At 37.7% G+C, this 26,893-nt stretch overlaps 1 protein-coding gene across 1 annotated transcript in view; it reads left to right on the forward strand.

The window, feature by feature from the left end:
- DNM3 (dynamin 3) overlaps positions 1 to 26,893 on the forward strand; it is a 532,803-nt gene that overhangs the window by 77,042 nt on the left and 428,868 nt on the right. Inside the window, exon 2 of the mRNA XM_004425038.3 lies at positions 7,061 to 7,134. Coding sequence (XP_004425095.1) covers positions 7,061 to 7,134 — 74 coding nt within the window. The remainder of the gene's footprint in view (positions 1 to 7,060; positions 7,135 to 26,893) is intronic.

The raw sequence follows: 26,893 nt of genomic DNA on the forward strand, positions 1-26,893 counted from the left end.
AAATCTTGAACAAACTGGCTTTGTGAATAAGCAAATAAAATGGATTAAATATGAAGGCATTAAATTCTTAAGAGTGTTTCCTGGTGGGGAGCACATATGGTATTTGTAAACTGAGAACTGGCTTCTTCATTCAGTTTACAGATCTCTGACTCAGAAACTTTTGCATTTTGAGTGTTGCAGTGGGAACCATTAATTATTCATTAATTAGATTTAATGAAAACATATTGCTTAGAAATTATGAGTTTTATGAATAAAAGGTAAATATTGAAATTTCTTAGATGTTAGTAAAAAAAATAAAAACATTGTCTTTCCTGGAGTTGGATTTGTAACTGTTTTTCAAACAAAATCATGGTGGTATTTATTGAATACCTCAAATTATAGAGTAACTGATAGCAGCAAAATGTGATCTTTTACAAATCTGCAAGTGCTAAAATTCTTACTACGTGCCAAGAATTTAGGGGAAAAAAGGAAACGGCAGTGGAAAATTTCCAATTAAATCTGCGGATTTTGGCATAATTACTTCCTTCAGCAATTAAAGTGGCATTGTAATGGTTGGCAAAGCTTCAGGATTAGGGCATACAAACACAAAGACATTTTAACAGCGCCATTGTGTTCAGTGTGTACAATATATGACCTCAGTGCTTCTTGGGGCAGAGGGTGGGTGGGATTTGGCAGTGACCTGTCTGTCTGCCTCTGTTTCTCTCTCTTTCCCTCCTTTCCCTCTTTCCTTCTCTTCCTATCTCTCTCTCTCTTTTAAATTGGGTTATCATTTTGAAGGACTGTGAGATAGTAATCCAACAAGGATTACTTAATAAAATTATACTTTCAAGATAATTTTTTAAAAAGATTCTTCTCTGTTTTTAAGGAATGATTTCTTTTAAGTGTATTGTCTGTTTTATTAAAAAAAATTGTTTTCTTCAAATTGTATTCCATGTCTTTAAATAGTCAGTAATATTGGCTCGTCTGATGTTCTATATTTTGTACTTTAGTTAATACTGTTGGGTCTTAAATGTTGATAATAAAAATATTAATTTAAATGACCTCAGCAAATTATTGGTAAATTGAAAGTTATCTTGCTTGTTCTTTCTGTCCATGTAAAACGCTACTTTGCTGTCTACCTGTTGGGGAATCAGATATGGGAATGTTTTCCTTCCATGTTATGAATATATGGGGCAATGAGAAATATTCATGAGAGGGTAGGTAGAAAGTGTTAAAAACATTTAATACTTGGGCACTAAAGGAAACACTGGGGGGAACACAGGGGTGAGGTAGCAGACATGTAACTAGACCAGTGTGACAAGTGTGTGTTGAGAGCTCAGATAGAGGCATGTACAGGGGATTTCAAAGAAGGCTTTTGAGAGGAGATGACATGGAGCTGAGTGTTGAAGATTAAATAGGAGTGGGCTGGAGGGAGAAGTAGGGGAGGGCATCCCATGAGGGAAGCATGGAGTGTGCCAAGGCACGGAGCCTGAGAGTGCAGGTACACACAGAGACCACACCAGAGGGTAGGGCTTTTTTTCTGCTTTGTTTATGGTTTGGATTTCATGCTAGGCAATGGGAGTCATTTAATGATTTAGAGTCTGGAAATGATGTGATGGGACTTATGTCACTGTTGAGGATGGATTGGAGAGTGCTCAAATTGGGTGCAGGGAAATTAATTGGGAGATTATTGTGATAGTCTCTGTGACAGTTGGTGGCACCTGGAGTGGTGATTGAAATAGAGAAGAGAGGATGCATTTAAGGGATATTAAGAAGGTAGAATGAGCAGGACTTGGTGACAAATCTGGAGCATGAAGACAGAGGAAGATGGAGAATGGATGATTCGCAGGTACTTGGCTTGGTTGGCTGACACGTGTGGATGCTGAGGATGTGTTATGATTGAGAGTGAAGTAGGAGAAACATGTTGGGTAGATGATAATGAGTTGAATTGTAGAGACTGGGTTTGAGACTTCTAAGTGGAGATGTCTAAGAGGCTAGTGTGACTTTGGGGACACCTCTGACTCTGGTATTTGGCTTACCTCTCTGGGGGCCCCTTCTCAATCTCTCAGTTATTCCCACTTCTTTCAGGTGCCCATTAAGTGTTGGTATTTTCTAGAGTCCATGTTCATCACTCTTCTTCACTAGATTCCTACTCATCTGTTCTCTTGGCTTCAACTGCCTGCTCCATTGATGACTGTCAAATTATTATCTTCAGACAGGACGTGTATCCTGAGTCCAGTTGCTCAGTCTATCTGTGTACTTGTCTTCATCTGGATTTTTCAGGCACCTAAAGATCAACATATCCAAATATGTTCCCTCTTCTTGTTTCCCCATTTCTTTTACAAGCTAGCATAGTCTAGTGATCGAGAGCACAGATGCTAGGGTTAGACTCTCAAGCTTGAGTCCTAGATCTGTCACTTACTAGCTTTGTGACCCTGAAAACATTACGTGACCTTTCTGTGCCTCAGTTTCTTCATCTATGAAGTGAGAATACCTCATAGGGTTATTATGAGGATCAATAAGAATGTGCCTGGCACATGGTAAACCCTATATAAATATCAGGTATAACCAGATCTTCCTACATTTCCTATATTGGTTAATGACACCACTATTTACCCAGTTACCCAGACCAGAAATGTGAGATTTATCCTAACTCCTTCATATCACTTCATTCCACATCAAAGTGATCAAGTCCTGTCGATTGTCAGTTCTCTCTGTTGTCTTCTCTCCACCTCCACTGTTACTGCCTTGGATTTAACCTTTATCATCTCCTTCCTCAGTGATCTAGACTGGTTAGTGACTAGTCTCCCTGTCTTTTCTTTCCCTTTTTCAACATCCTCCATATAGTCTCCCAGTGATTTGTCTGAAATACAAATCTGATCACTTAAAACTCTTTGGTGTCTTCCTGTTCTCTCAAGAGGAAACAAATACAAGTGAAGGCCTCCAAGGTCTGCTCCTGCTTCCTTCTCCAGACTCTTCACCTCGTTCTGACCTTTCTTTAGTATTTACAGTTCCTTAATGTTCTGTGTTACTTCAGTCTTCCATGTTTTTGTGCGTCCCGATCCCCTGTGGAATGCTTCGTACCCCACGTCTCTTCTCTGAAATTATTTCTGGCCAGTCCCCCAAGCAGAATAGATTATTCTCTGATCTGGGTCAGTGCTTCATCTTGTGTGGAGCTTAACCATAGTACCTGTCATGCTAATTGTAATCATGTGCATGTCATTCTTCTGTAAGACTAAGCTTATTTATCTTTGAATGAATCAGCTATATGAATTAACTTCTTGGAGAGTACGAGTTACGCCTCTCGTCTTCCATCAAGAGCAGATGTTAAACATTTATTTATTGAACAGATCATCTGGTTAATGATCATTTACATCTATATTGAAGAAAACTGTCTCTGTGGTTACTTTATTTGCTGCTAAGGAGGAAGATTCTTCTTAGCTTTGTTGATACTGCAGGTGTGCTCTCCTATTTTAGCCTTCCAAAGGTCAATTATTTCCTAGTGGAGCAATAATAATATTTCTTGAAATATTTCAAGAAACCATGAAAAAGCATTGACTTATTGCCTGACGACCAGCTGTTAAGACTGTGCAGATTAATGTGTTATTGAGTTGGGTTGGGAGAGAAGAAAGGCACTTGAGTTGTAGCTGCTATGTGGCAGAGAAGGAAGCACTCCTCCTGCCTTAAAATCTGTGCAGTGCAACCATAAAGCAGGCATTCAGGCAGTAGAATGGAGTCAACTTAATAATGCTTAGTCTTCAGAGTACTCCTCTCACTCTTTACCTTGGAGGTCCATTTTGGAGGAAAATGGCATACAAATTTTCTTTTTATTTATATATATTAGACCATAAACAAAAAAATGTGTAGTTTAAATCCACAGTAATACTAAAGGCATAGTCATTATTTTTTCTGTAGTAATTTAGCAAAGTAATTTTCCTGTAAGGTGTACTTATGGGAGAACCAACCACTTATTATACAGAAAATAATAAAATTCAAATGGATGGTTGCACTCAATGGCTAATGAATTATTCATGATTCTTTGTGTCCATGCCTTGGCTTCGTATTGATGGAGGCAAGAACAAGGAACCAAAATTTCCAAAGCAGTGCAACTGGTCAACACCAAGGGGACAATTCAGGTGCCGTCTGTGGCTCCTCATCTCCAAATTACATTTATGAAATGTTAAAATATTGTATGCAGAGGCTTTTTTTTTTAGATAAGAGAATGCTACAATATGAGGGAAAATGCACTGTGGCTATATTGTAGCAATAATAAAGGTAATGGTACTACTTTTTTTCTATGGTGCTTGGGTTTTTAAAAAGTTGCCATATATTGCATTTCATTTGATCCCTAGGATTATTTCAGTTTAGTAGCAAGAGAAACAGGTTTAGAGAGAATTTTGCCCACTCAGTGGCGGAGCTGAGGCTCAAAGCGAGGTTCTCTGTGTTTCCTTTGAGGTGTCACCCCTTAGCTCTCCCAGCAGGAGTGTGCTGGGCATACAGTTCTCATGCTGCTGGATCATCAGAATGACATGAATCTTTAGGATGCCAAATTAGCTACTCACTCCTCAGAAGAGAGAAATTTCTCTCTAGTGCTTTTTTGCACTTCAGAGACTCTTATCAGGAGAGACTTCCAAATAGCAGGATTTCGTTACAAATTCTTTTGACTTTTGGTGAAAATATATGTCTTGAGATAGGACTGTGAGAGCCACGAAGGGGGCCAGTAAGTGTGAGTTAGTAAGAAGGGGGTTGGATACCTGAATCCATTTATCACTCTTAATGCAAAGTTCTGTTTACTTAGTAAAAAAGTAGAGAAAATATTTAGATATATCTGTGGGCTTACTTTTCAGCCAAACACATGATGACTATTTGCTATTTAAAATGTTTGCTGCATTCCGTTTTACTTTAATAATGTTCAAAGGGATTGTTACTAAATCTACATTATAAATATATGGTCATAGCATGGGCCGAAACAGATCCCAGCATGAAGATATTAAGTAACTAAACGTTCTTTCTTGCTTCTTCTTTCCTTCCTTTTTCTCTACCCCTTTTTTTTTTTTGAAGGAAATATTTTATTGATTCGTTAAATGGCATTATTCAGACATTTAAGACCTATGTATTTCTCTTTGGCTTCTATACATCCTAAAACCTTATTCATGCTCCTGAAAGCTCTAACAGATGCCCTCCAGCTCTTTGCTCTGAAGTTTTGTTTTGTTTTCCTTTTATCCAATTGATTCTCAAATTAACTTCTTCCTTTTGGTTCTAGGCACAGAATAGATGCTCTGCTTGCTTTGATTAAATTTTCAATGATTATTGAAACCATCCAAACTAGCAAACATTCTAATATAGTTATTGGAGAACATTAAAAGAGTATTTAATTATATGTATTCAGATATGAAGGAGAGTATTGGTTTCTCTCTCTTCTGAACTCCAGTAGTTTATCTGTTTCCTTCTTTAATGGTTTTCTATGTGCATGTCTTTATCTTCCCTTGAGATTTCAAACTCCTGGTGTCTACCTAGTGCAAGACCATGCCCACACATCTCCCTAGTGCTTCTTAGTTTCTCAGTGATTTTTTTTTGATGAATAAATAATATTAGTTATTTAAAGTGGCATTTTTTAGAGCAAATACAAGTCTGTAGTTTCATTATTCTCTATTTTAGTCACTTACAGTGACATTCCAAATGAAACTTTGCCCTTGGAATTAAGGGATAAAATCATTAACTTAGTTAAGAGGCTGTTCAGTATTATTTCCTCTTTCAGAATTTACAGTAGCACTTGCAAAATAAATTAGTGGTAGTAGGAGAAATCTTGCTTAATTTTTTTCTCTCTAACTCTCCATTCTAAAGTATCAGTGGAGCTAAAGGCTTGGGTTTTGCTGCATTCTCGCTGGCCTTTACCTATTTCATAAGCTGCTGTTCATTGAAATCCCATCTGTGTTGAAGCTCTGTTCTGCCAAATTGCCAACAAAACTCCTGGAGCACCCCATGCTAATTGTTGAGTAACGTACCCCGATTTGAGGCCCGTGTTCTCACGTTGTGGTGAGCATCGGAACCTGGAGCTTGTTAAGAGTGCAGACGCTGCACACTTTCCCCTGCACGTTCTGAGTCTGTGGGTTCAGGATGGGTCCTAGCTGTCTGTGGTTATAACACTTGCTAGTGGTCCCAGAGTGACTTTTTCAGAAACACTGCCATTGAGTCAAAAATTTATTTGGAATGGAATTCTGTGATTTTTAAAATGATGATTCTTCTAAAAGTCAAGATGCATTCTAAATGCTTTTAAAAACTTATAGGTACGTTTATAAATTCTTTGACACTGCCAAATCAGTACTGATTTATGTGGCATTACAGATGTAATCATAAAATACTTTCATTGCTGCGGTTTTATTGGTCTAGTGTATATTAACATGCCATTTTAAACACAATCTTTATTTAAAAACTCCCTTTTTAATAAACTCGCATCTATCAGGAATGAGAACAAACAAAACTCAAATTGCAATATTTTTTCTGCTGTTAATTTCTACATACACGATATTTACCTCTATTTAATCCTACATATTATGTGTGACTTTTTATTGGAGAAAAAATTCAGGATATTTTGAAGATACAATCTAATGTGCCTTTATTACTGCTAATAATGGTCAGTATTTGATGGTGCTAATATTGATCTTGAAGTTGGACAGAGTACTGAATTTTTTATTTACCAAAAAGAGTTTAAGGATTAATTTCTGTATCAAGTGTTTTTATAAATGCTGATGCTCTGAAAATAAAAATGAATTGACAATACATAGTAATTTAATGCAAACTTCTATTAATTTCAGCTAAATGAATGAATGATATATTCCAATGAGGTTATTATGATAATACATATGGATTAATATTCAATATAAAGGGCCTTCCTCTCTCTCTCTTTTTTTTTTCGCTTTGCAAGTACTTCTTATATAAGATGGGTGAGTCTAGCGTTCTTTAGACAAGTGATGTATGGAAAGGTTGGCAACTAGGAGAATTACTGTGGAACTTGACAGAAATTTATAGGTGATCAAGATTCCTTAAAATGCCTTAATCTATTATTTCTTTTTTTTTTTAGGGACTTTCTCCCTCGAGGATCAGGCATTGTAACGAGACGACCTCTTGTGCTGCAGCTTGTTACTTCCAAAGCAGGTAATGAATGAGGATGTTTGCCACATGGATGGGCATATCCCATGGCACCTGTTGCCTCCATTCCTGGGTGTGAGGTTGTTACTTCCAAAGCAGGTAATGAATGAGGATGTTTGCCACATGGATGGGCATATCCCATGGCACCTGTTGCCTCCATTCCTGGGTGTGAGGTGTAGCAACAGAAATGTTTTTATGATCACTCTGCTGCGGATAGCTGCCTAATTTCTCTCCAATGCTCCCTTCTTCATTGTTCTTTTAATTCATTTGATTACAGTAAAGGGAAAGCCTCATTTGCCTACAGATTTTTTAACATCTACTATTTTTTATGCCTAGAAAATATTATTGTCTCATTGTAATCCAGCTATGTAATTGTAAAGTACAGCATAACCACTAATATTCCTTTGGTATACTTCCTTGTTGTATATGTGTGTGTGTTTGGGAATTTTTAAGTAACAAAATTCAACATCTGTTTAATGTCTGTATGCATATGTATAGTGTATATATTTCTATATCTATATTTATATCCATATCTGTATCTACTTCTAATATGCTGTGCTTGTCCTTCCTGACACCGTGATAACTAGATAGGCAAATGAGCTTTTTTTCCCTTTTTTCTTTTTTTTTTTTGTAAGGAAGATCAGCCCTGAGCTAACATCCATGCCAATCCTCCTCTCTTTTTGCTGAGGAAGACTGGCCCTGAGCTAACATCTATTGCCAATCCTCCGCCTTTTTTTTCCCTTTTCCTCCCCAAAGCCCCAGTAGATAGTTGTATGTCATAGTTGCACATCCTTCTAGTTGCTGTATGTGGGACACCGCCTCAGCATGGCTGGACAAGCAGTGCGTTGGTGCGCGCCTGGGATCCGAACCCGGGCTGCCAGTAGCGGAGCGCGTGCGCTTAACCGCTAAGCCACGGGGCCGGCCTCTCATTTTTATTTCTTAGCAACTGGTGTGTTGAAGTTTTTTCATGTTTATTTGGTGTTTGTATTTCTTCTCTTGTGAATTGGCTGTTTTTATCTTTCCCCATTTTTTTTTAAATTTTACTACTTTTTCTTATCAATTGCTTTGAATGCTTAAGATTTAAGCACTCATAAAAATCACGCCTCATAATTTGCAAAAACCGAGGTCATGAAGGTATACCCCTATGTTTTCTTCTAAGAATTTTATAATTTTATTCTTACATTTAGGTCTTGGATCTATTTTGAGTTAATTTTTGTATACGGTATGAGGTAAGAGTCCAACTTTATTTTCTACATGTGGATATTCACTTTTCTCAGCACCATTTGTTGAAAAGGCTATTCTTTCTCCATTGTATGTTTTTGGCACCGTTGTTGAAAATCAGTTGGCCATAGATATATGGGTTTATTTCTGACTCTCAATTCTATTTAGTTGATCTATATGTCTATATTTATGCCAGTTTCGTACTGTCTTAATTACCCTTGCTTTGTAGTAAGTTTTAAGTTGGGAAGTATGATTCCTTCTACTTTGTTCTTCTTTTTCAAGATTGTTTTGGCTATCCTGAGTCCTCTGTAATTCTACATGAATTTGAGAATCAGTTTGTTTCATTCTCGGAATATAAGATTGGTTCAACATCTGAAAATCAAGTAATATAATGTATCATATCAGTAGAATGAAAAACAAAAGTCACAGGATCATCTCAATAGATTCAGAAAAAGCTTTTGAAAAAATCCCACACCCTACCATGAAATGCTCAACAGACTAGGAATAGATGAGCACTTTCTCAGCCTGATAAAGGGCATGTATGAAAACCCGACAACTAGCATCATACCAAATGGTGAAAGACTGAATGCTTTCCCTCTAAGATCGGGAACAAGACAAGGATGTCCACTCTTGCCACTTCTATTCAACATTGCACTGGAGGCTCTAGCCAGGGTAACTGGGCAAGAGAAAGAAATAAAAGGCATCCGTTGGAAAGGATGGAGTAAAATTATTTCTATTTGCAGATGTTATGATCAAGTACACAGAAATTCTCTAGGAATCCACTGAAAAACTATTAGAACTAATAAATGAGTTCAGCAAGGTTGCAGGATACAAGATCAAGGGGCACATATGTATGGTGACAGAAAAAAACTAGACTATTGGTGGTGAACATGATGCAGTCTATATAGAAACTGACATATAATAATGTACACCTGAAATTTACACGTTATAAGCCAATATGACCTCAATAAAATAATTAAATAAAAACAAGATACAAAAATCAATTGTATTTTTTTCCCAATCAAAAAATGAAAGAAAACAATTCCATTTACAATAGCATCAAAAGAATACACTACTGAGCCAGCCCTGATGGCCTAGAGGTTAAAGTTTGGCGCTGGTCACTTCCCTGGCCACAATTCATTTCCTGGTTATGGAGCCATACCACCTGTCTTTCAGTTGGCATGCTGTGGTGGCGGCTCACACAGAAGAACTAGAACAACTTACAACTAGGATATACAACTATGTACTAGGGCTTTGGGGAGAGAAAGAAAAAAGAGGAAGATTGGCAACAGACGTTAGCTCAGGGCGAACTTTCCCTGCAAAAAAAAAAAAAAAGAGAAGAAGAAAGAATACACTACTTAGGAATAAATTTAACAAAAGAAGAATAAAACTTATGTTCTGAAAACTACAAAGCACTGTTGAAAGAGATTAAAGAATATCTAAATAATTGGAAAAACATCCCATGTTCACTGATTGGAAATCTTTAATGTTAAGATGGCAGTGCTTTCCAAACTGACCACAGATTCAATGCAATCCATATCAGAATCTCACCTGACTTTTTTTGTAGAAATTGCAGATTTTTTAACCATTTTTTTTCTGTGAGGAAGATTAGCCTGAGCTAACATCCGTTGCCAATCCTCCTCTTTTTGCTGAGGAAGATCGTCCCTGGGCCAAACACCTGTGCCCATCCTCCTCTACCTTATATGGGACGCTGCCACAGCATGGCCTGATAAGTGACACATGGGTCCCTGCCTGGGATCTGAACCCGCGCACCCCAGGCCTCCGAAGCGGAGCGTGCGAACTTAACCCCTACGCCACTGGGCTGGCCCCATTAACTATTTTTTAATGTTAAAAAAATCTGTACTAAGTTTGATCCAAAGAAATGGACTCAAATGCTATCATTTGAAAACAGTAAATTCCTTACAAATCTACACGCACCAGCCACTATTCTAAGCTCTGGAGATAGAGCAGTGAGTAGGACCAAGTCGCGGCCCTTCTGGTGATTTATATTCTGGTTATATTATTTCTAATGTATAGAACTTTCACTCTTTATGGTTATAAAATTTATACATTTAAGTTTAATAAAAAGTAACTATTTAGGACAATTTTCTTCCCTTTCCTACTTTAGTTTTTAACATTTTGTTCTTATCTGGAATTTATTTTCATGTATGCCAAAATAATTTGTTTCTCAAATAGTCTCGTTTATCCTATATTACATTCTTTTTTTTATTTTATTTTTTTATTTTTTTTAATTTATTTTATTTTATTTTTTTTAATTTTTTGTTTATTGCAGTAACATTGGTTTATAACATTGTAAAAATTTCAGGTGTACATCATTGTACTTCTATTTCTGCATGGACTACATCATGTTCACCACCAAAATACTAATTACAACCCATCACCACACACATGTACCGAATTATCCCTTTCACCCTCCTCCCTCCCCCCTTCCCCTCTGGTAACCACCATCCTATATTACATTCTAACTGCAATCTAGTTCTGAATATTGTTTCTGTTTTATTGTGCCAATTCCACGAAGCCTTTTATGGCTTTATAATTTGCTTTGATATCTGTCAGAGCTATAGTCCTTCTCCCATTACTTATTTTTACGGAGGAATTCTTTTCTATTTGTGTGGCAAAGTTTAGAATAATTTTGTAAAGGCAAAACTATTGCCACTAGAATTATTTTAACTTCATTAGATTCATTAGAGAATAATCAATACCTTTAAAATATTCCTTATTTTTTCCAATCCGGGGACCATGCTATCTCCTTTCATTTGCTCAAATCATCTCTGTATCTCTTAGTAAAATTCTTGATGGTTTTTATGTCACATTCATGCATTTCTAGTTAGGGTATTCATATTTATTTTTTGTTGTTCTTGTGGTTTTAATAGAGTTTTTTTCATTATATTTCCTGACTCCTCATTGCTGATCTATGTAATAGCTGCTATTTTTAATTTTAATTTTTAAATTAGTCATCTTACTCTACATTTGACAGATCAAAATATTTTTAATTGATTCTCTTGGGTATTTCAGTTATAAAGTCATTTCATCTGCATTTCTTAATTTATTCAACAAATACTTACCATGCAAATACTGGGATGGCCGAGAAAAGAGACTTATTGACCAGAATATTAAAAAGCTCCATCACAGTGGGGGCTTTTTGGAGAGAACTGACAAGGGAAAAATACTTTTCCACCTTGAACTCCTTTGAGAAGGTGCATCACATGCTTCTTCCTATGCCCTATTGTCAACAGTCTCCCAGTCTTGTCCCTTCTAAGCCCCTGACCGTTCTTTCGTTACTTCCCATTAATCAGCGAGGATCATCCCTCACACCCTACTTCTCTGTTCATGCAAAGTGGACTAGAAATTCTTCCCCAGGGAAAACTTACTGACCTCACAATCCTTCAGGGACCCCCAAAATGGGGCTTTCACATTGCATCACTCTACTCTGGATGATGCCAGCTGAGAACTAGGCTCAGTTTTTTTTTTCACCCTAAGGGAACTGTTCACAGGTGTAACTACAGGCTTGGGTTGATGGAGGGCTGACAAAATGGCGGAGAGAAGCAAGCTGGGGTATATGTCACTGCTCATACAATTTACTTGTGCCTTCAGGTCCTAATTGGGATGCGTTCCATAAACACTACTTTCTCTTGATGGATTCGTTCGTTCAACCAATGTTTATTGAGTGATTGCTGTGTACCAGGCAAACGTCCCTGTCATCGTAGAGCTTACGTTCTAGTGGGGGAGAAGCCAACAATAAGCAAAACAAACACCCAGAATGTTAGTGATGAAGAAAGTGAGTCTTCAAGCCATGCTGATATTTGTGTGGGCAGAGGGAAGTTAGAAGATTCTAAGATGGAAGCTGCTTATGTGTTTGAAGTTTAACAAGGGAGCCAGTAGGGCTGGAGGTGGAGTGAGTGAGGCCGGGTAGTAGGAGATGGGCTAAAGAGAGACAGTGTTGCTGAAACAGGAAAACAGCTGACTGGGTAGGGTCTTGTGGGTCAGGGACCTTGAAAGGGAAATGGCAGGAAGATTAGAGCCTTAAAGTATGTGCTGGTGAATGTAAGAGAAAGAAATGATAGAGTGAGTCAGGGATTGGAGAGGGAGTTAGGATGATTCCTTTACTCATAAGGAGGATGAAGGGACACCTCTTCTATTGCAGCCAAATGGAAAGAGGAAAATGTGGGAGAAAGCAGGTAAGTCTATACTTTTAGTGGTAGAGAGTTGAGGGATTCCTCCTTTGAAGACTTTATTTTCTCCAGAAAGTAGGAGACAAGATATTTGCTGATAATGATCATTTTATCTTCTTATTTCTATTAGTAAGTCTCTCATTTCTCTTTAATGCCCTGTTACATTGGCCAGGACTTCTGGAACCATGTTTTGCTCGTAGTTGTGATGAAAATGCCTCGTGTTAAATTATGCATGTCCTTTTTACTATTTATTTTTCCTGGTAAGGAACTATTTTATTCCTAATTTTTAAAAGATTTTGAAGTCTATTAAATAGGTATATAATTTTATTGAGTGCCATTTTGGCATTTATTGAGATGATCATTTAAAAAACTCTATCTTCACCCTTACTTTTATAGATTTCTTATTTAAGCATCCTTGTGTTCCTGAGACATACTAATTCTTTTACTGTACTGTTAAAGTAATTCTACTAATGTATTTAGGTTATTTACATTTCTTTCTCTCTATATACATTTATCTGTTGTTGAGTTATCAAATGAAAGCTATACTAGTCAGCATAAAATAAATTGAGTAATCTGTCTCTGTGTCCTTTTACTTTCTTCTTTTAGCTTTTGGAACTCTTAAAAACCCAGTGATGCATTTTAGTTTGTTTCCAATTAAGGAGGGCTGCTATCCTGACTTTTTACAAGTGTTATGACTTAGACTCAGGGGCTCAGGACAGCGCTGTGGGCAGTAAGAGCCTGGGTGGAGTTAGACATGAGGCTGTGGGTGCACCTGGGGCCGAGGCACAGGAAGTCAGAGCACACAGGAAATATTCAACACCAAGTGGACACTTAGTGTTCTAATGCAGAGATTTTCCTGCTGTAACTCTAGAAATACTTGTAAAAGAATTGCTAGGCCCAGGATAGGTATTAAATGGTTTTGTCTCCAGGAGAACTTTACTATGTTAAAGTGTTTCTCTAAATGCTCTTCTATTGCCTCACTCTCCTTTATTTCAATGACAATAGTATAAGAAGGGAAATATTAAAAATCAGAAATTACAAAATGGACAAATTAAAGGTAATTGTTCAAATGACACAAGTATTCTTTCTTTTGTGAAAAATTTCCTTGGGGCTTCCTCCTTTCATGTGTGTCAAATGCATTATTAATTCATCAAAATTTGAGTTACCACTTTTATATTGCATCTATTGTGCAATGTGACGTGTCCATGTTTTAAAAATTTCATATGACTTGTAATTTATTAGAGAATTTTTACTATTCAGTATTTTGGATCCTTGGTTGGATTGCTGTAAATGACCATTTTAATAAAGATGTTTAACCCTGTCTACTCAGGCATGAGAAACAAAAGAAAAAATAAACAAATGGAACTACATCAAGCTAAAGAGCTTCTGCAAGGCAAAGGAAACCAGGAACAAAATGAAAAGTCAACCCACCAACTGGGAGAAAATATATGCAAATCATATATCCAACAAGTGGTTAATCTCCAAAATATAGAAAGAACTCATAGAACTCAACAACAAAAAAACAAACAACCTGATCAAAAAATGGGCAGAGGATATGAACAGACATTTTTCCAAAGAAGATGTACAGATGGCCAATAGGCACATGAAAAGATGTTCAATAGCACTAATTATTAGGGAAATGCAAATCAAAACTACAATGAGATATCACCTTACACCTGTCAGAATGAACTATAATTGCCAAGATAAAAAATAACAAATGTTGGAGAGGATGTGGAGAAAAGGAAACCCTCATACACTGCTGGTGGGAATGCAAACTGGTGCAGCCACTATGGAAAACAGTATGGAGATTCCTCAAAAAATTAAAAATAGAAATACCATACAATCTGGCTATCCCACTGCTGAGTATTTATCCAGAGAACTTGAAAACAATTCATAAAGACTTATGCAACCCTATGTTCATTGCAGCATTATTCACAATAGCCAAGATGTGGAAGCAACCCAAGTGCACATCAACTGATGATTGGATAAAGAAGATGTAGTCTATATACATACAATGGAATACTGCTCAGCCATAAAAAGAGACAAAATCGTCCCATTTGCAACAACATGGATGGACCTTGACGGTATTGTGTTAAGTGAAATAAGCCAGACAGAGAAAGACAAACACCATATGATTTCACTCATATGTGGAAGATAAACAAATACATAGATAAAGAGAACAGATTAGTGGTTACCAGAGGGGAAGGGGGCTGGGGGTGGGCAAAAGGGGTAAAGGGGCACATATATATGGTAACAGATGAAAATTAGACTATTGGTGGTGAGCACGATGCAATCTATGCAGAAACTGATAAATAATAATGTATACCAGAAATTACACAATGTTATAAATCATTATGAGCTCAATAAAATAATTGGGAAAAAAAGACGCTTAGTGACACAAGTCAGAAACTTGTTTCAGAGGCACCAGATAACTAACAGGATGAGGAAGATCTTCACAGACTGCCAGAGGCTGAGATTCTAATAACACCCAGTTTTCTTGTTACATAACTGACTTACCTTGCAGGAGTAAATGTAGAGAGTAAAAACCATCCAAGTGGAATCTCTGTAACAGCAAGTGCATATCTGCTCATCTCTCGGAGCTGGGGTCCTCCTACTTGATTTCTGATAAATTCCAGGAATTCTCATTGACCCCATGGAATGTCACATAGTTTTCAAGCACATAATTTTAATTCTGAAAAGTGTAACTATCAAAAACACATTAGAGTGTATTTGGTGGGGGGCAATGGGGATGTTGGGTTTTCCAAGAAGTTTGAGGATTCCTGGCATAGAAGGGATCAAAGGGATTTGTCTTTCTGGGGGATACTTTGGGATGGTTTTCCTTGAATATTGGACACAATGTAATAATAAATGGACTTCCAAAGGTCCTAGGTGGAACAACATTCTTGTTAAATGGATATAGATGTAGAGACTATATACATGTATTAAGGTAAGACTTTGTCCAAATATTCCCACGTTGATAACCTATTTCATTGAGAGGTCAAAGGGTTCTCTTTCAGGATTCTTATAAACTTTGTTTTTGAGGGGAAAAAAGGTAGTTTGTGCTATTTGGGACTTCCATTTAGACCTACTTTAAATCTGGTTAGATTGTGGCTTTTCAAGTTACTGCTCTTTTAAAGTTTACATAACTCAAGAAATTCAACTTGTCTTTATTTTCTGCTTGATTAGGGAGATCCCACTGTGAGTTACTGGTTATATTCATTTCTTTTCTTTCTTTTTTTTTGCTGACAACACTGAAACTGTTATTTTTACCAGTTTTCTTTTGTTATCCTTTTTCTTATCTTATCTTATCTTATCTCAAAATTTTGAGAAAAATCAGAGAGCTCTTCTAAGCAAACCTGACCCAAATTTTATTTCTTCTTAGTTAGATGGCTGCCCTTTAATACCACATACATTTCTATTTAGGAAGGAAATGACTAAATTAAAGGTATTATATTTCTCCTCAAAGAAAATGAAGAAATAATATGTTTCAATGGAATTACCATCTGATTGTGAGGTTAAGATAACTTTTGAGGGGTCGGCCCTGTGGCCTAGTGGTTAAGTTCGGTGTGCTCCCCTTTGGGAGCCCAGGTTCTGTTCCGGGCACCGACCTACACCACTTGTCGGCGGCCGTGCTGTGGTGGCAACCTGCATACAAAATTGAGGAAGGTTGGCGCAGATGTTAGCTCAGGGCAACTCTTCCTCAGCAAACAGAGGAGGAGTGGCAACAGATGTTAGCTTAGGGCAAATCTTCCTCAGCAAAAAAACAAAAAACAAAAATACTAAACTTTAAAAACAAAAAGGATGACTTTTGAGTTGGTGATAATTTGTTGTTTTTTAGCTTTGTTTGTCTCCATTCTATTTTAGGAGAAGGTATTGAGGCTTGTATCTGCCTTGAGTTTCCAAACCAAAAATTATAGTTCTCTGACCTTAGACCCTTTTGATCCATCTAATGTCTACTCCAGAAATATGTCTGCTTAAAGAGGTTGGATGGAAGGGAGATATCAAGTTCCTTAATTTGAGGGCCTTCTTTCTTTCTATCCTCTCTTCACTCCCATTTTTTAAAAAATGAGTTGTCTTGAAATGATTGATATTGAAGAGGACTAAAACATAACCTGTAGGGCTGTTAATATCTGTTCAGATCTGAGAGGAGGAGATGTGACTTTTATTGTAAGAAAATGAATAGACTCGTTTTACATCACGCCCATGGCTATAGTCAACTAACAATTGCTACTTCCTACCCCTTCCCACTCTCATTGTTTCCCCTCGCGCTTCTAGCAACAGAAATGATAGATCAAAGATGTCCCCTGTATGTACATTTGTTGGATGAGCCGGAGTAGTCTGGAATGCATTTTCTCTGCCTTCTCTTCCTCTGTGGGGCATACTTCATCTTTCCTACTGCCACAGCCTACATCCTCCTCTCTGTGAAACCTTGACTTCAGTAGCCATTTGACCAGCAGGGCAGGATGGGTTATCTCATTTGTTGAATGATATGGTCTATGAGTTTAAGAAGCTGGTTGTTCTGTTGTCTAAACAGCATAAGAACAGATCATAGTTAAGCTACTCTGCTGGCTTACAAGATGGTTTTGTACTAACTGAAGGTGTTTATTTTGCTAAGTGAACTAAATCCACATTAAGTACTTTTCAAGTGATTGTGTTAGTTTAATATTAACAATCTCCTGCAAGCCTGGTGGAATTTTTTCTCGTTATTTCCCAAAGTGTATTTATTTAGTACATTTTTATCTTCATTTTTTTTTTTGCATTCATCCATTCATCTGTTCATTAAATAGATTTGAATGCGCACAGTGTGCCACACAACAGAGAAGTTGCCAGTTTATGTTCTGCATACCATGTTTCTTCAGTTATCTTCCTGTTACTCTCATTTTGGCTGATATTTAAAGAGACCTGATTTTTTTTTTAACCTCTACATAAGTAACATGCTGAATGGAATTGTCTCTTTTACTTAACTTCATTTTTTGTTGTTTCATTGTATAGGAATTTGGGGTTATGCAATGCCCTACAAGTATTAGGACTTATGAAGCACGTATCTCTGTAAGACATGTCAAAGCAATTTCAGAGTCTCTGTCCTTTGGAGGGTCTCTAGTCTAAGGCATATTAACTGTGATTTCCATTTTTTAATTTTTTTTTTATTTTTATTTTTTTATTGATGTTTTAATGGTTTCTAACATTGTGAAATTTTGGGTTGTACATTTTTGTTTGTCCATCACCATATATATGACTCCCTTCACCCCTTGTGCTCACCCCACCCCCCCCACTGCCCCTGGTAACCACAGTCCAGTTTTCTCTGTCCATGTGTTGGTTTATATTCCACATATGAGTGAGATCATACAGTGTTTGTCTTTCTCTTTCTGGCTTATTTCACTTAACATAATACGCTCCAGGCCCATCCATGTTGTTGCAAATGGGAGGAATTTGTCTTTTTTTATGGCTGAGTAGTATTCCATTGTATATATATACCACATTTTCTTAATCCAATCGTCAGTCGAGGGACACATAGGTTGCTTCCACTTCTTGGCTATGGTGAATAATGCTGCAATGAACATAGGGGTGCATAAGCCTCTTTGGATTGTTGATTTCAGGTTCGTTGGATAGATTCCCAGTAGTGGGATGGCTGGATCATAGGGCATCTCTATTTTTAATTCTTTGCGGAATCTCCATACCGTTTTCCATAGAGGCTGCACCAATTTGCATTCCCACCAGCTGTGTATGAGGGTTCCTGTTTCTCCACATCCTCTCCAACATTTGTTGTTTTTTGTCTTGGTGATTATAGCCATTCTAACGGGCATGAGGTGGTATCTTAGTGTTGTTTTGATTTGCATTTCCCTGATGATTAGTGATGTTGAGCATCTTTTCATGTGCCTATTGGCCATCTGTATATCTTCCTTGGAGAAGTGTCTCTTCATTTCCTCTGCCCATTTTTTGATCGGGTGGTTTGTTTTTTTGTTGTTCAGTTGTGTGAGTTCTTTATATATTATGGAGATCAACCCCTTGTCAGATGTATGTTTTGCAAATATTCTCTCCCAGCTTGTTGGTTGTCTGTTCATCTTGATTCTGGTTTCATTTGTCTTATAAAAGCTCTTTAATCTGATAAAGTCCCACTTGTTTATTTTTTCTTTAGTTTCCCTAGTCTGGGTAGGCATGTCATCTGAAAAGATTCCTTTAAAACCAATGTCAAATAGTGTGTTGCCTATATTTTCTTCTATGACTTTTATAGTTTCAGGTCTCACCTACAGGTCTTTGATCCATTTTGAGTTAATTTTTGTGAATGGCGATAGCACATGGTCCACTTTCATTCTTTTGCATGTGGCTGTCCAGTTTTCCCAACACCATTTATTGAAGAGACTGTGCTTTCTCCATTGCATGTTCTTAGCACCTTTGTCGAAAATTAGCTGTCCGTATATGTGTGGTTTTATTTCTGGGCTTTCAATTCTGTTCCATTGATCTGTGTGTCTGTTTTTGTACCAGTACCATGCTGTTTTGATTACTATTGCTTTGTAGTATGTTTTGAAGTCAGGAATTGTGATGCCTCCTGCTTTGTTCTTTTTTCTTAGGATTTCTTTAGCTATTCGGGGTCTTTTGTTGCCCCATATAAATTTTAGTATTCTTTTTTCTATTTCTGTGAAGAATGTCATTGGGATTCTGATTGGGATTGCATTGAATCTGCTTTGGGTAATATAGACATTTTAACTATATTTGTTCTTCCAATCCACGTGCATGGGATATCTTTCCATTTCTTTATGTCATCATGGATTTCTTTCAATAATGTCTTGTAGTTATCATTGTATAGGTCCTTCACCTCCTTGGTAAGATTTATTCCTAAGTATTTTATTCTTTTTGATGCAATTGTAAGTGGTATTATCTTTTTGAGCTCTCTTTCTGTTAGTTCATTATTAGCATACAGAAATGCAACTGATTTTTGTAGATTGATTTTGTACCCTGCAACTTTGCTGTAGTTGTTGATTGTTTCTAATAGTTTTCCAACAGATTCTTTAGGGTTTTCTATATATACAATCATGTCATCTGCAAATAGTGAGAGTTTTACTTCTTCGTTACCTATTTGGATTCCTTTTATTCTTTTTCTTGCCTAATTTCTCTGGCCAAAACCTCCAGTACTATGTTGAACAGGAGTGGTGAGAGTGGGCAGCCCTGCCTCATTCCTGTTCTCAGAGGAGTGGCTTTCAGTCTTTCCCCGTTGAGTATGATGTTGGCTGTGGGTTTGTCATATATGGCCTTTATTATGTTGAGGTACTTTCCTTCTATTCCCATTTTATTGAGAGTTTTTATCATAAATGGATGTTGTATCTTGTCAAATGCCTTCTCTGCGTCTATTGAGATGATCATGTGGTTTTTATTCTTTGTTTTGTTGATGTGATGTATCACGTTGATTGATTTGCGGTTATTGAACCATCCCTGCGTCCCTGGTATAAATCCCACTTGATCATGGTGTATGATCTTTTTAATGTATTGTTGTATTCGATCTGCCAATATTTTGTTGAGGATTTTTGCATCAATGTTCATCAGCGATATTGGCCTGTAATTTTCTTTCTTTGTATTGTCTTTGTCTGGTTTTGGTATCAGGGTGATGTTGGCCTCGTAGAATGAGTTAAGAAGTGTTCCATCTTCCTCTATTTTTTGGAATAGTTTGAGAAGGATGGGTATTAAATCTTCTTTGAATGTTTGGTAAAATTCACTGGAGAAGCCATCTGGTCCTGGACTTTTATTTTTTGGGAGGTTTTTGATTACTATTTCAATCTCTTTACTTGTTATTGGTCTATTCAGATTCTCCATTTCTTCTTGGTTCAGTTTTGGGAGGTTGTATAAGTCTAAGAATTCATCCATTTCTTCTAGATTGTCCAATTTGTTGGCATATAATTTCTCATAGTATTCTCTTATAATCCTCTGTATTTCCGTGGTATCCGTTGTAATTTCTCCTCTTTCATTTCTAATTTTATTTATTTGAGCCTTTTCTCTTTTTTTCTTAGTAAGCCTGCCTAAGGGTTTGTCGATTTTGTTTATCTTCTCGAAGAACCAACTCTTTGTTTCATTAATCCTTTCTACTGTTCTTTTGGTCTCAATTTCATTTATTTCTGCTCTGATTTTTATTATTTCTCTCCTTCTGCTGGCTTTGGGCTTTGTTTGTTCTTCTTTTTCTAGTTCTGTTAGGTGTAATTTAAGGTTGCCTATTTGGGCTTTTTCTTGTTTGTTAAGGTGGGCTTGTATCGCTATGAGTTTCCCTCTCAGGACAGCTTTTGCTGCATCCCATATGGTTTGATATGGCATATTATCATTTTCATTTGTTTCCAGATAGTTTTTGATTTCTCCTTTAATTTCATCAATGATCCATTGGTTGTTCAGTAGCATGTTGTTTAATCTCCACATTTTTGTCACTTTCCCAGTTTTTTTTTCATGGTTCATTTACAGTTTCATAGCCTTATGGTCTGAAAAGATGCTTGTTATGATTTCAATCTTCTTAAATTTATTGAGGCTTGCTTTGTTTCCCAATATACGGTCTATCCTAGAGAATGTTCCATGCGCGCTTGAGAAGAATGTGTAGTCAGCTGTTTTTGGATGGAGTGCTCTGTATATGTCTACTAGGTCCATCTCGTCCAGTTTTTCATTTAAGTCTACTATTTCTTTATTGACTTTTTGTCTGGATGATCTATCCATTGTTGTAAGTGGGGTGTTAAGATCCCCTACTATTATTGTGTTGTTGTTGATGTCTCCTTTTAGGTTTGTTAATAGTTGCTTTATGTACATTGGTGCTCCTATGTTGCGTGCATATATATTTATAAGTGATATGTCTTCTTGATGGAGTGTCCCTTTTATCATTATATATTTCCCTTCTTTGTCTTTCTTAACCTGTTTTATCTTGAGGTCTACTTTGTCTGATATGAGTATGGCAACACCTGCTTTCTTTTTCTTAACCTGTTTTATCTTGAGGTCTACTTTGTCTGATATGAGTATGGCAACACCTGCTTTCTTTTGTTTGCCATTAGCTTGGAGTATTGTCTTCCATCCTTTCACTCTGCGCCTGTGCTTGTCTTTATTGCTAAGATGTGTTTCCTGAAGGCAGCATATTGTTGGGTCTTGCTTTTTAATCCATCCTGCCACTCTGTATCTTTTGATTGGAGAGTTCAATCCATTTACATTTAGGGTAATTATTGATATATGAGGGCTTACTGTTGCTGTTTTGTCACTTATTTTCTGGTTCTTTTGCATTTCCTTTGTTTCTTGTCCCACTTGTTTCGGACTGCCAATTCAGTTTGGTTGTTCTGTCTTATGACTCTTCTAGTTTTCTCTTTGTTTATCATATGCGGTTTTGTTTTGATTATTTGTTTAGTGGTTACCTTGAGGTTTGGGCAAAAAATCTTGTGTATGAGATAGTCCATTATCTGATAGCCTCCTATTTCCTTATACTAAGTCAATTCAATCACTTTCCTCTTCCCCTTCTAAGTTGTTCTTGTTATACCTTATTCTATCTTGTGTTGTGGCTGTGTGTTTACAGTGATGAGGTTAAATTTATTTTTGGTGAGTTTCTTCCTTTGATCTTTGAATTTAGTATTTAAGTGGTTGCTAACCTATTCCAGTAAAGATCTACTATTTTTCTGAGTTTGTCTACCTACTTTTCTCCTTGCTCCAAGCTTTGTGTTCCCTTTCTCTTCTTTTTTTCAGGCCTGAGGGCCTTCTTGAGTATTTCTTGTAGTGGGGGTCTCGTGGCCATGAACTCCCTTAGCTTTTGTTTATCTGGGAGAGTTACTATTTCTCCATCATATTTGAAGGATATTTTTGCTGGATAGAGTATTCTTGGCTGAAAGTTTTTATCTTTCAGTATTTTGAATATATCATTCTAGTCTCTTCTAGCCTGTAAAGTTTCTGTTGAGAAATCCGCTGAGAGCCTGATGGGAGTTCCTTTGTACCTTATTTTTTGTTTTTGTCTAGCTGCCCTTAATATTGTTTCTTTGTCATTGACCCTGGATAGCCTTACCACTAGGTGTCGTGGTGAAGGCCTTTGTCTGTTAATATATATAGGTGTCCTGTTGGCTTCGCTTACTGGTATTTCCTGCTCCTTCCCCAGATTTGGGAAATTCTCAGCTATTATTTCCTTGAATAGGCTCTCTGTTCCTCTTTCCCTCTCTTCTCCCTCAGGAATACCTATAATTCTTATGTTACATTTTCTAATAGAGTGAGATATTTCTCGGAGTCTTTCTTCATTTCTTTTTAGTCTTAGTTCTCTCTCCTCTTCCATCTGGAGTATATCTGTATTCCTGTCCTCTAAAGTGCTAATTCTTTCCTCCATATTGTCAGCTCTGTTCTTTAAAGATTCCAGATTCTCCTTTATCTCCTCCATTGTCTTCTTCGTCTCCATCAGCACTGATTGGTTTTTCTTTATGATTTCAATCTCTTTTGTGAAGAAACTCCTAATCTCATTGAATTGTTTGTCTGTGTTGTCTCGTATTTCGTTGAGTGTTTTTATGATAGCTATTTTGAAATCTCTGTCATTTAGATTATGGATTTCTGTGTCTTTGGGGTTGATTTCTGGGTGCTTGTCATTTTGTTTCTGGTCTGGGAATTTCATATATTTTTGCATTGTGGTTCCTGTGTTGGTTTTGTTTTTCCTCATCCTGGAAATCTCTGGTTGCAATTTCCACCTGCCGCCACTGTCTGGTGGTAAAGGGCTGTGTAGTCTAAGCCCCCTGCACTCTGCCCCGTTTTTCTGCTGCGATCCAGTTTTGTTTTTTGTTTTTTGTTTTTTTTTCCGGCTGCGATCCACGGGTCCGGTCGTTTGATCAGGTCTGCTGCGGATCTCTTGGTCTGGTCTGTCGCGGATCTCGGTCTGGGCTGCCGCGGATCGTGGATCGCTAGGTCTGGTCTGGTCGGTTGAGCTGCAGGCTTCGGTTTGTGGGGAGGGGGGAGCTCTCTCTTTTGCCTTCTGGGTCCCTGGCGTGAGAGGCTTCTTGTTTGCCCCTCTTTATCCGCTCTCTGGGGTGCTCAGATGTTGATGGTAGCCCGTGGCTCTTCTGAGTCCTCTGTGCGGGAGTTTCCCACTGGCTGAGAGAGTCCTAAGAGCTACGGTTTCCCCGCCGAGGGCCGCCCCTCCCCCCTCTCTGGGAGCCGCACGGACTGGGATCGCTGATCTGATGGGGAGGGAGAGGAGTTCTCCTTACCTCTCCCCGCTTCCTCCCGTGGCCCAGCACGTTCCGCGCTCAGATGTGCGGCAGTGTGGATCTTTCCGCTCTAGCTTTTCACTGTCTGGGATTCCGTTGTTGGTCTGTGACTGTTCCTTTTGTTGTATCTTGTCGGGGGAAGAGTTCACGGGAAAGCTCACTCCGCCATGATGCTGACATCACTCTGTGATTTCCATTTTAAATATCCATTACCCTTGTTCCTCTCATTCCTCATCAAAACCCTTTTTCTTGACATGTGTATGATGTATCTAACTCTTCATCATTGTATTATTTTATCATTTCATTTTGCTGTGTACATGTCTACCAATGTCCATATTAGACTCTATGTAGGCTTTACATTGACCAGTATTAGTGCAAGATTCAGAATAAACACCAACATACTTAAATATAATACAAGTCTATTTTGATTTATAAGGTAGATATAATCCTGAGAAGTTGTCTAAATTGCTTGTTATTGTCTAAATGGTTGCTGGCCTTTTAAATAAAATTTTAAACTATTTTTTATCTATGCTATTGAGATTGTTAAAGTTTAAGTAGTCATAAAAGTAAGTGCATAAAGAATGCTTATTCAACAAATGTTTATTGAGCCCCTCTTCTCTACTCATATGAGAGCTATTTCTTTAGATTCCTGAGGAGTATACAAAGATATATGTAAGACACAGTCCTTATGCCAAAAGAGCAGAGGGTAAACTGCAGGAGTGATATGAAGAAATTATCTGACTGCACCTATCCAATGAGCGAGAATAATGGAGGTGAATGTTAAGAGGGTGGACCTGGGGAGCACTCCCCACGGGAAGAGTCAGCCGTCCTCTTCTTGCTGCTGCCCCAGCTCACGTTTAGACATCTCTCGTGGAGTTCATCTTGGAGTATCATTAACTGGCGTGTCCTCCTAGGATGTCTGCTCCTCCAGGGCAGAGACCAACTGTGTGAAGCTCGCTATCCTTATCTATAGTAGTCACACTTGATGTTTTCTTTGTTTTACCCATGTACTAATTAGGACAGAAAATGATTTTATTGAATGAATCCTTCACCAACCCACACACATTTTCTATTTCTATGTCAGTGCTGTCTTTTTCTAATTATCCCCAAGAGCAGTGACTTGTAATATGTATATAATAAAACTGAGTTTCTTGTGGTTAAAGAAAAGCAGGCAGAAATGAACACATGTATACACATACACATTTTTGTGTAAGAGGAATTTATGATTAGGGATGATTGCTACTGTTTGTATTTTGCTTTTTGTTTCTTTTTTATTGGGGGGTGATTTCTTTGCATTTTTGTTATACAAATATATTTGTAGTGTTTCTTTATTTGTTTGAATTGAGGATGGGCATGTAAAGGATTTACAAAACAAATGTAGATTTAGCAAAGGTGGCTTAGGTATACTGAGTAAGCTGTTGGGGAAAGATATTTGATGTCTTTGGGCTAGAATGCTTTCAGATGTTCTTGCTTGATTTTGTTTTGATTTGTTGTAAATGGAATAAGGCATCTGACGGTATTTTTCTGCTTGGAGCCTGGACCTCAGATGTGGGATCCAAGTTACTGCTCCCAGAAGTGCTGGCGTCAAGTTAAGCATCTTCCTAAGGAATCATATGTTAAGTTCTAGTTATTAGTTGCTCAAGTGAAAGTAGTAGAGATATATAGCAAACTTTTATGTAAAGAAATAAGCAAAATGCAAAACTAAAACACTTATTTAAATAACATGACCTCCAAGAAATAAAATAACAGATGGTACCAGTGCAAGGGGAAATATTAGGTAAATATTAGATATTAGTTGAAAATATCATTCGTTCATTCCACAAATATTTATTGAGTGGTTCTATGTACCAGACGCATAGTGAACAAAGTGGGCAACCCTGGTATCACAGAGCAAGACACACAATAAACAAAACTAAATAGGTAAATTATATGATATGTTTGTGTTAAATGCTGTGGAATAAAAGGTCACGGTAAGGGGATTGGGAGAACTAGGTTGCTATTTCACAGAATTTTTGAATGTAACAAAGTCTTCAAGGAGCTAAGGGGTGAGCTATGTGGCTAACTTGAGGAAGTGCATTCCAGGCAGAAGCAAGAGTGATATTGTGATTCGTAATAAGAAATAGATATGGGGTCTTCATCCCTGTTTCTGAAGTGGAACTCCCCAAACCCTTGGAATTTCCTATGTGATGTGAGCAACAAAGGTGTCTTTGGTTATGTTAATGAGGTGACTTTTGGACCACATCTAAGGATGGGGGCTGGTTGCCAGGAGGCCCAACCACGTGATTAGAGGGTTGGAACTTTCAATCCCACCCCCCTGACCTCTAGGGAGTTGAGAAGGGCTGGAGGTTGAATCAATCACCGGTGGCCAGTGATTTATTCAATCATGCCTATGAAATGAAGCTTCCATAGAAACCCCAAAGGACAGGATTTGGAGAGCTTCCAGGTTGATGAACACGAGGAGGTGGTGGGAGAGTGGCACACCTGGAGAGGACGTGGAATCTCCTCGCTCTTTCCCCATACCTTATCCTATGCATCTTTCCCATCTGTCTGTTCCTGAGTTTAATCCTTTCCTAATAAACTGGTAATCTAGTAAATAAAATGTTTCTCTGCATTCTGTGAGCTGGTCTAGCAAATTAATAGAACCTAAGGAGGAGGTCGTGGAAACCTCTGATTTGTAGCCAGTCTGTAAGAAGTACAGGTAACAGCCTGGACTTGCGACTAGAGTCTGAATTGTGTGTGTGGTGGTAGGAGGAGGGATGGGGTGGGGTGGTTAGTTAACCCTTGGCCTGTGGAATCTGATGCTGTCTCCAGGTAGATAGTCAGAATTGAGTTGAATTCTTGGACACCCTGCTGGTGTCTAAGAATTGCTTGTTGGTGTGGAGAGGCTTACACACACACACACACACACACACACATTGGAATTGGGTCCAGGAACCTAAAAGAAAGAGCCAGTGCAGATCCCTAAGGTGAGCATATGCCTGGCTTACCAAGGAAAAGTGGGGAGGCCAGTGTGGCCTATATCATAGGAGATTCTTGTTTTCATACATAACGGTTGAGGATTAGAGTGTCTTGGTTGATTACTATTCTGGCTAACAGGGAGTAAACATTTGTTGTATAAATGTATTACTAATTTTTCAAAGAATAAAAATTCAGTAAAGTATATCTTAA

Source organism: Ceratotherium simum, chromosome 2 (assembly GCF_057802395.1).
Source record: "Ceratotherium simum simum isolate JZ-2026a chromosome 2, ASM5780239v1, whole genome shotgun sequence".
Taxonomy (NCBI): Eukaryota; Metazoa; Chordata; class Mammalia; order Perissodactyla; family Rhinocerotidae; genus Ceratotherium; species Ceratotherium simum.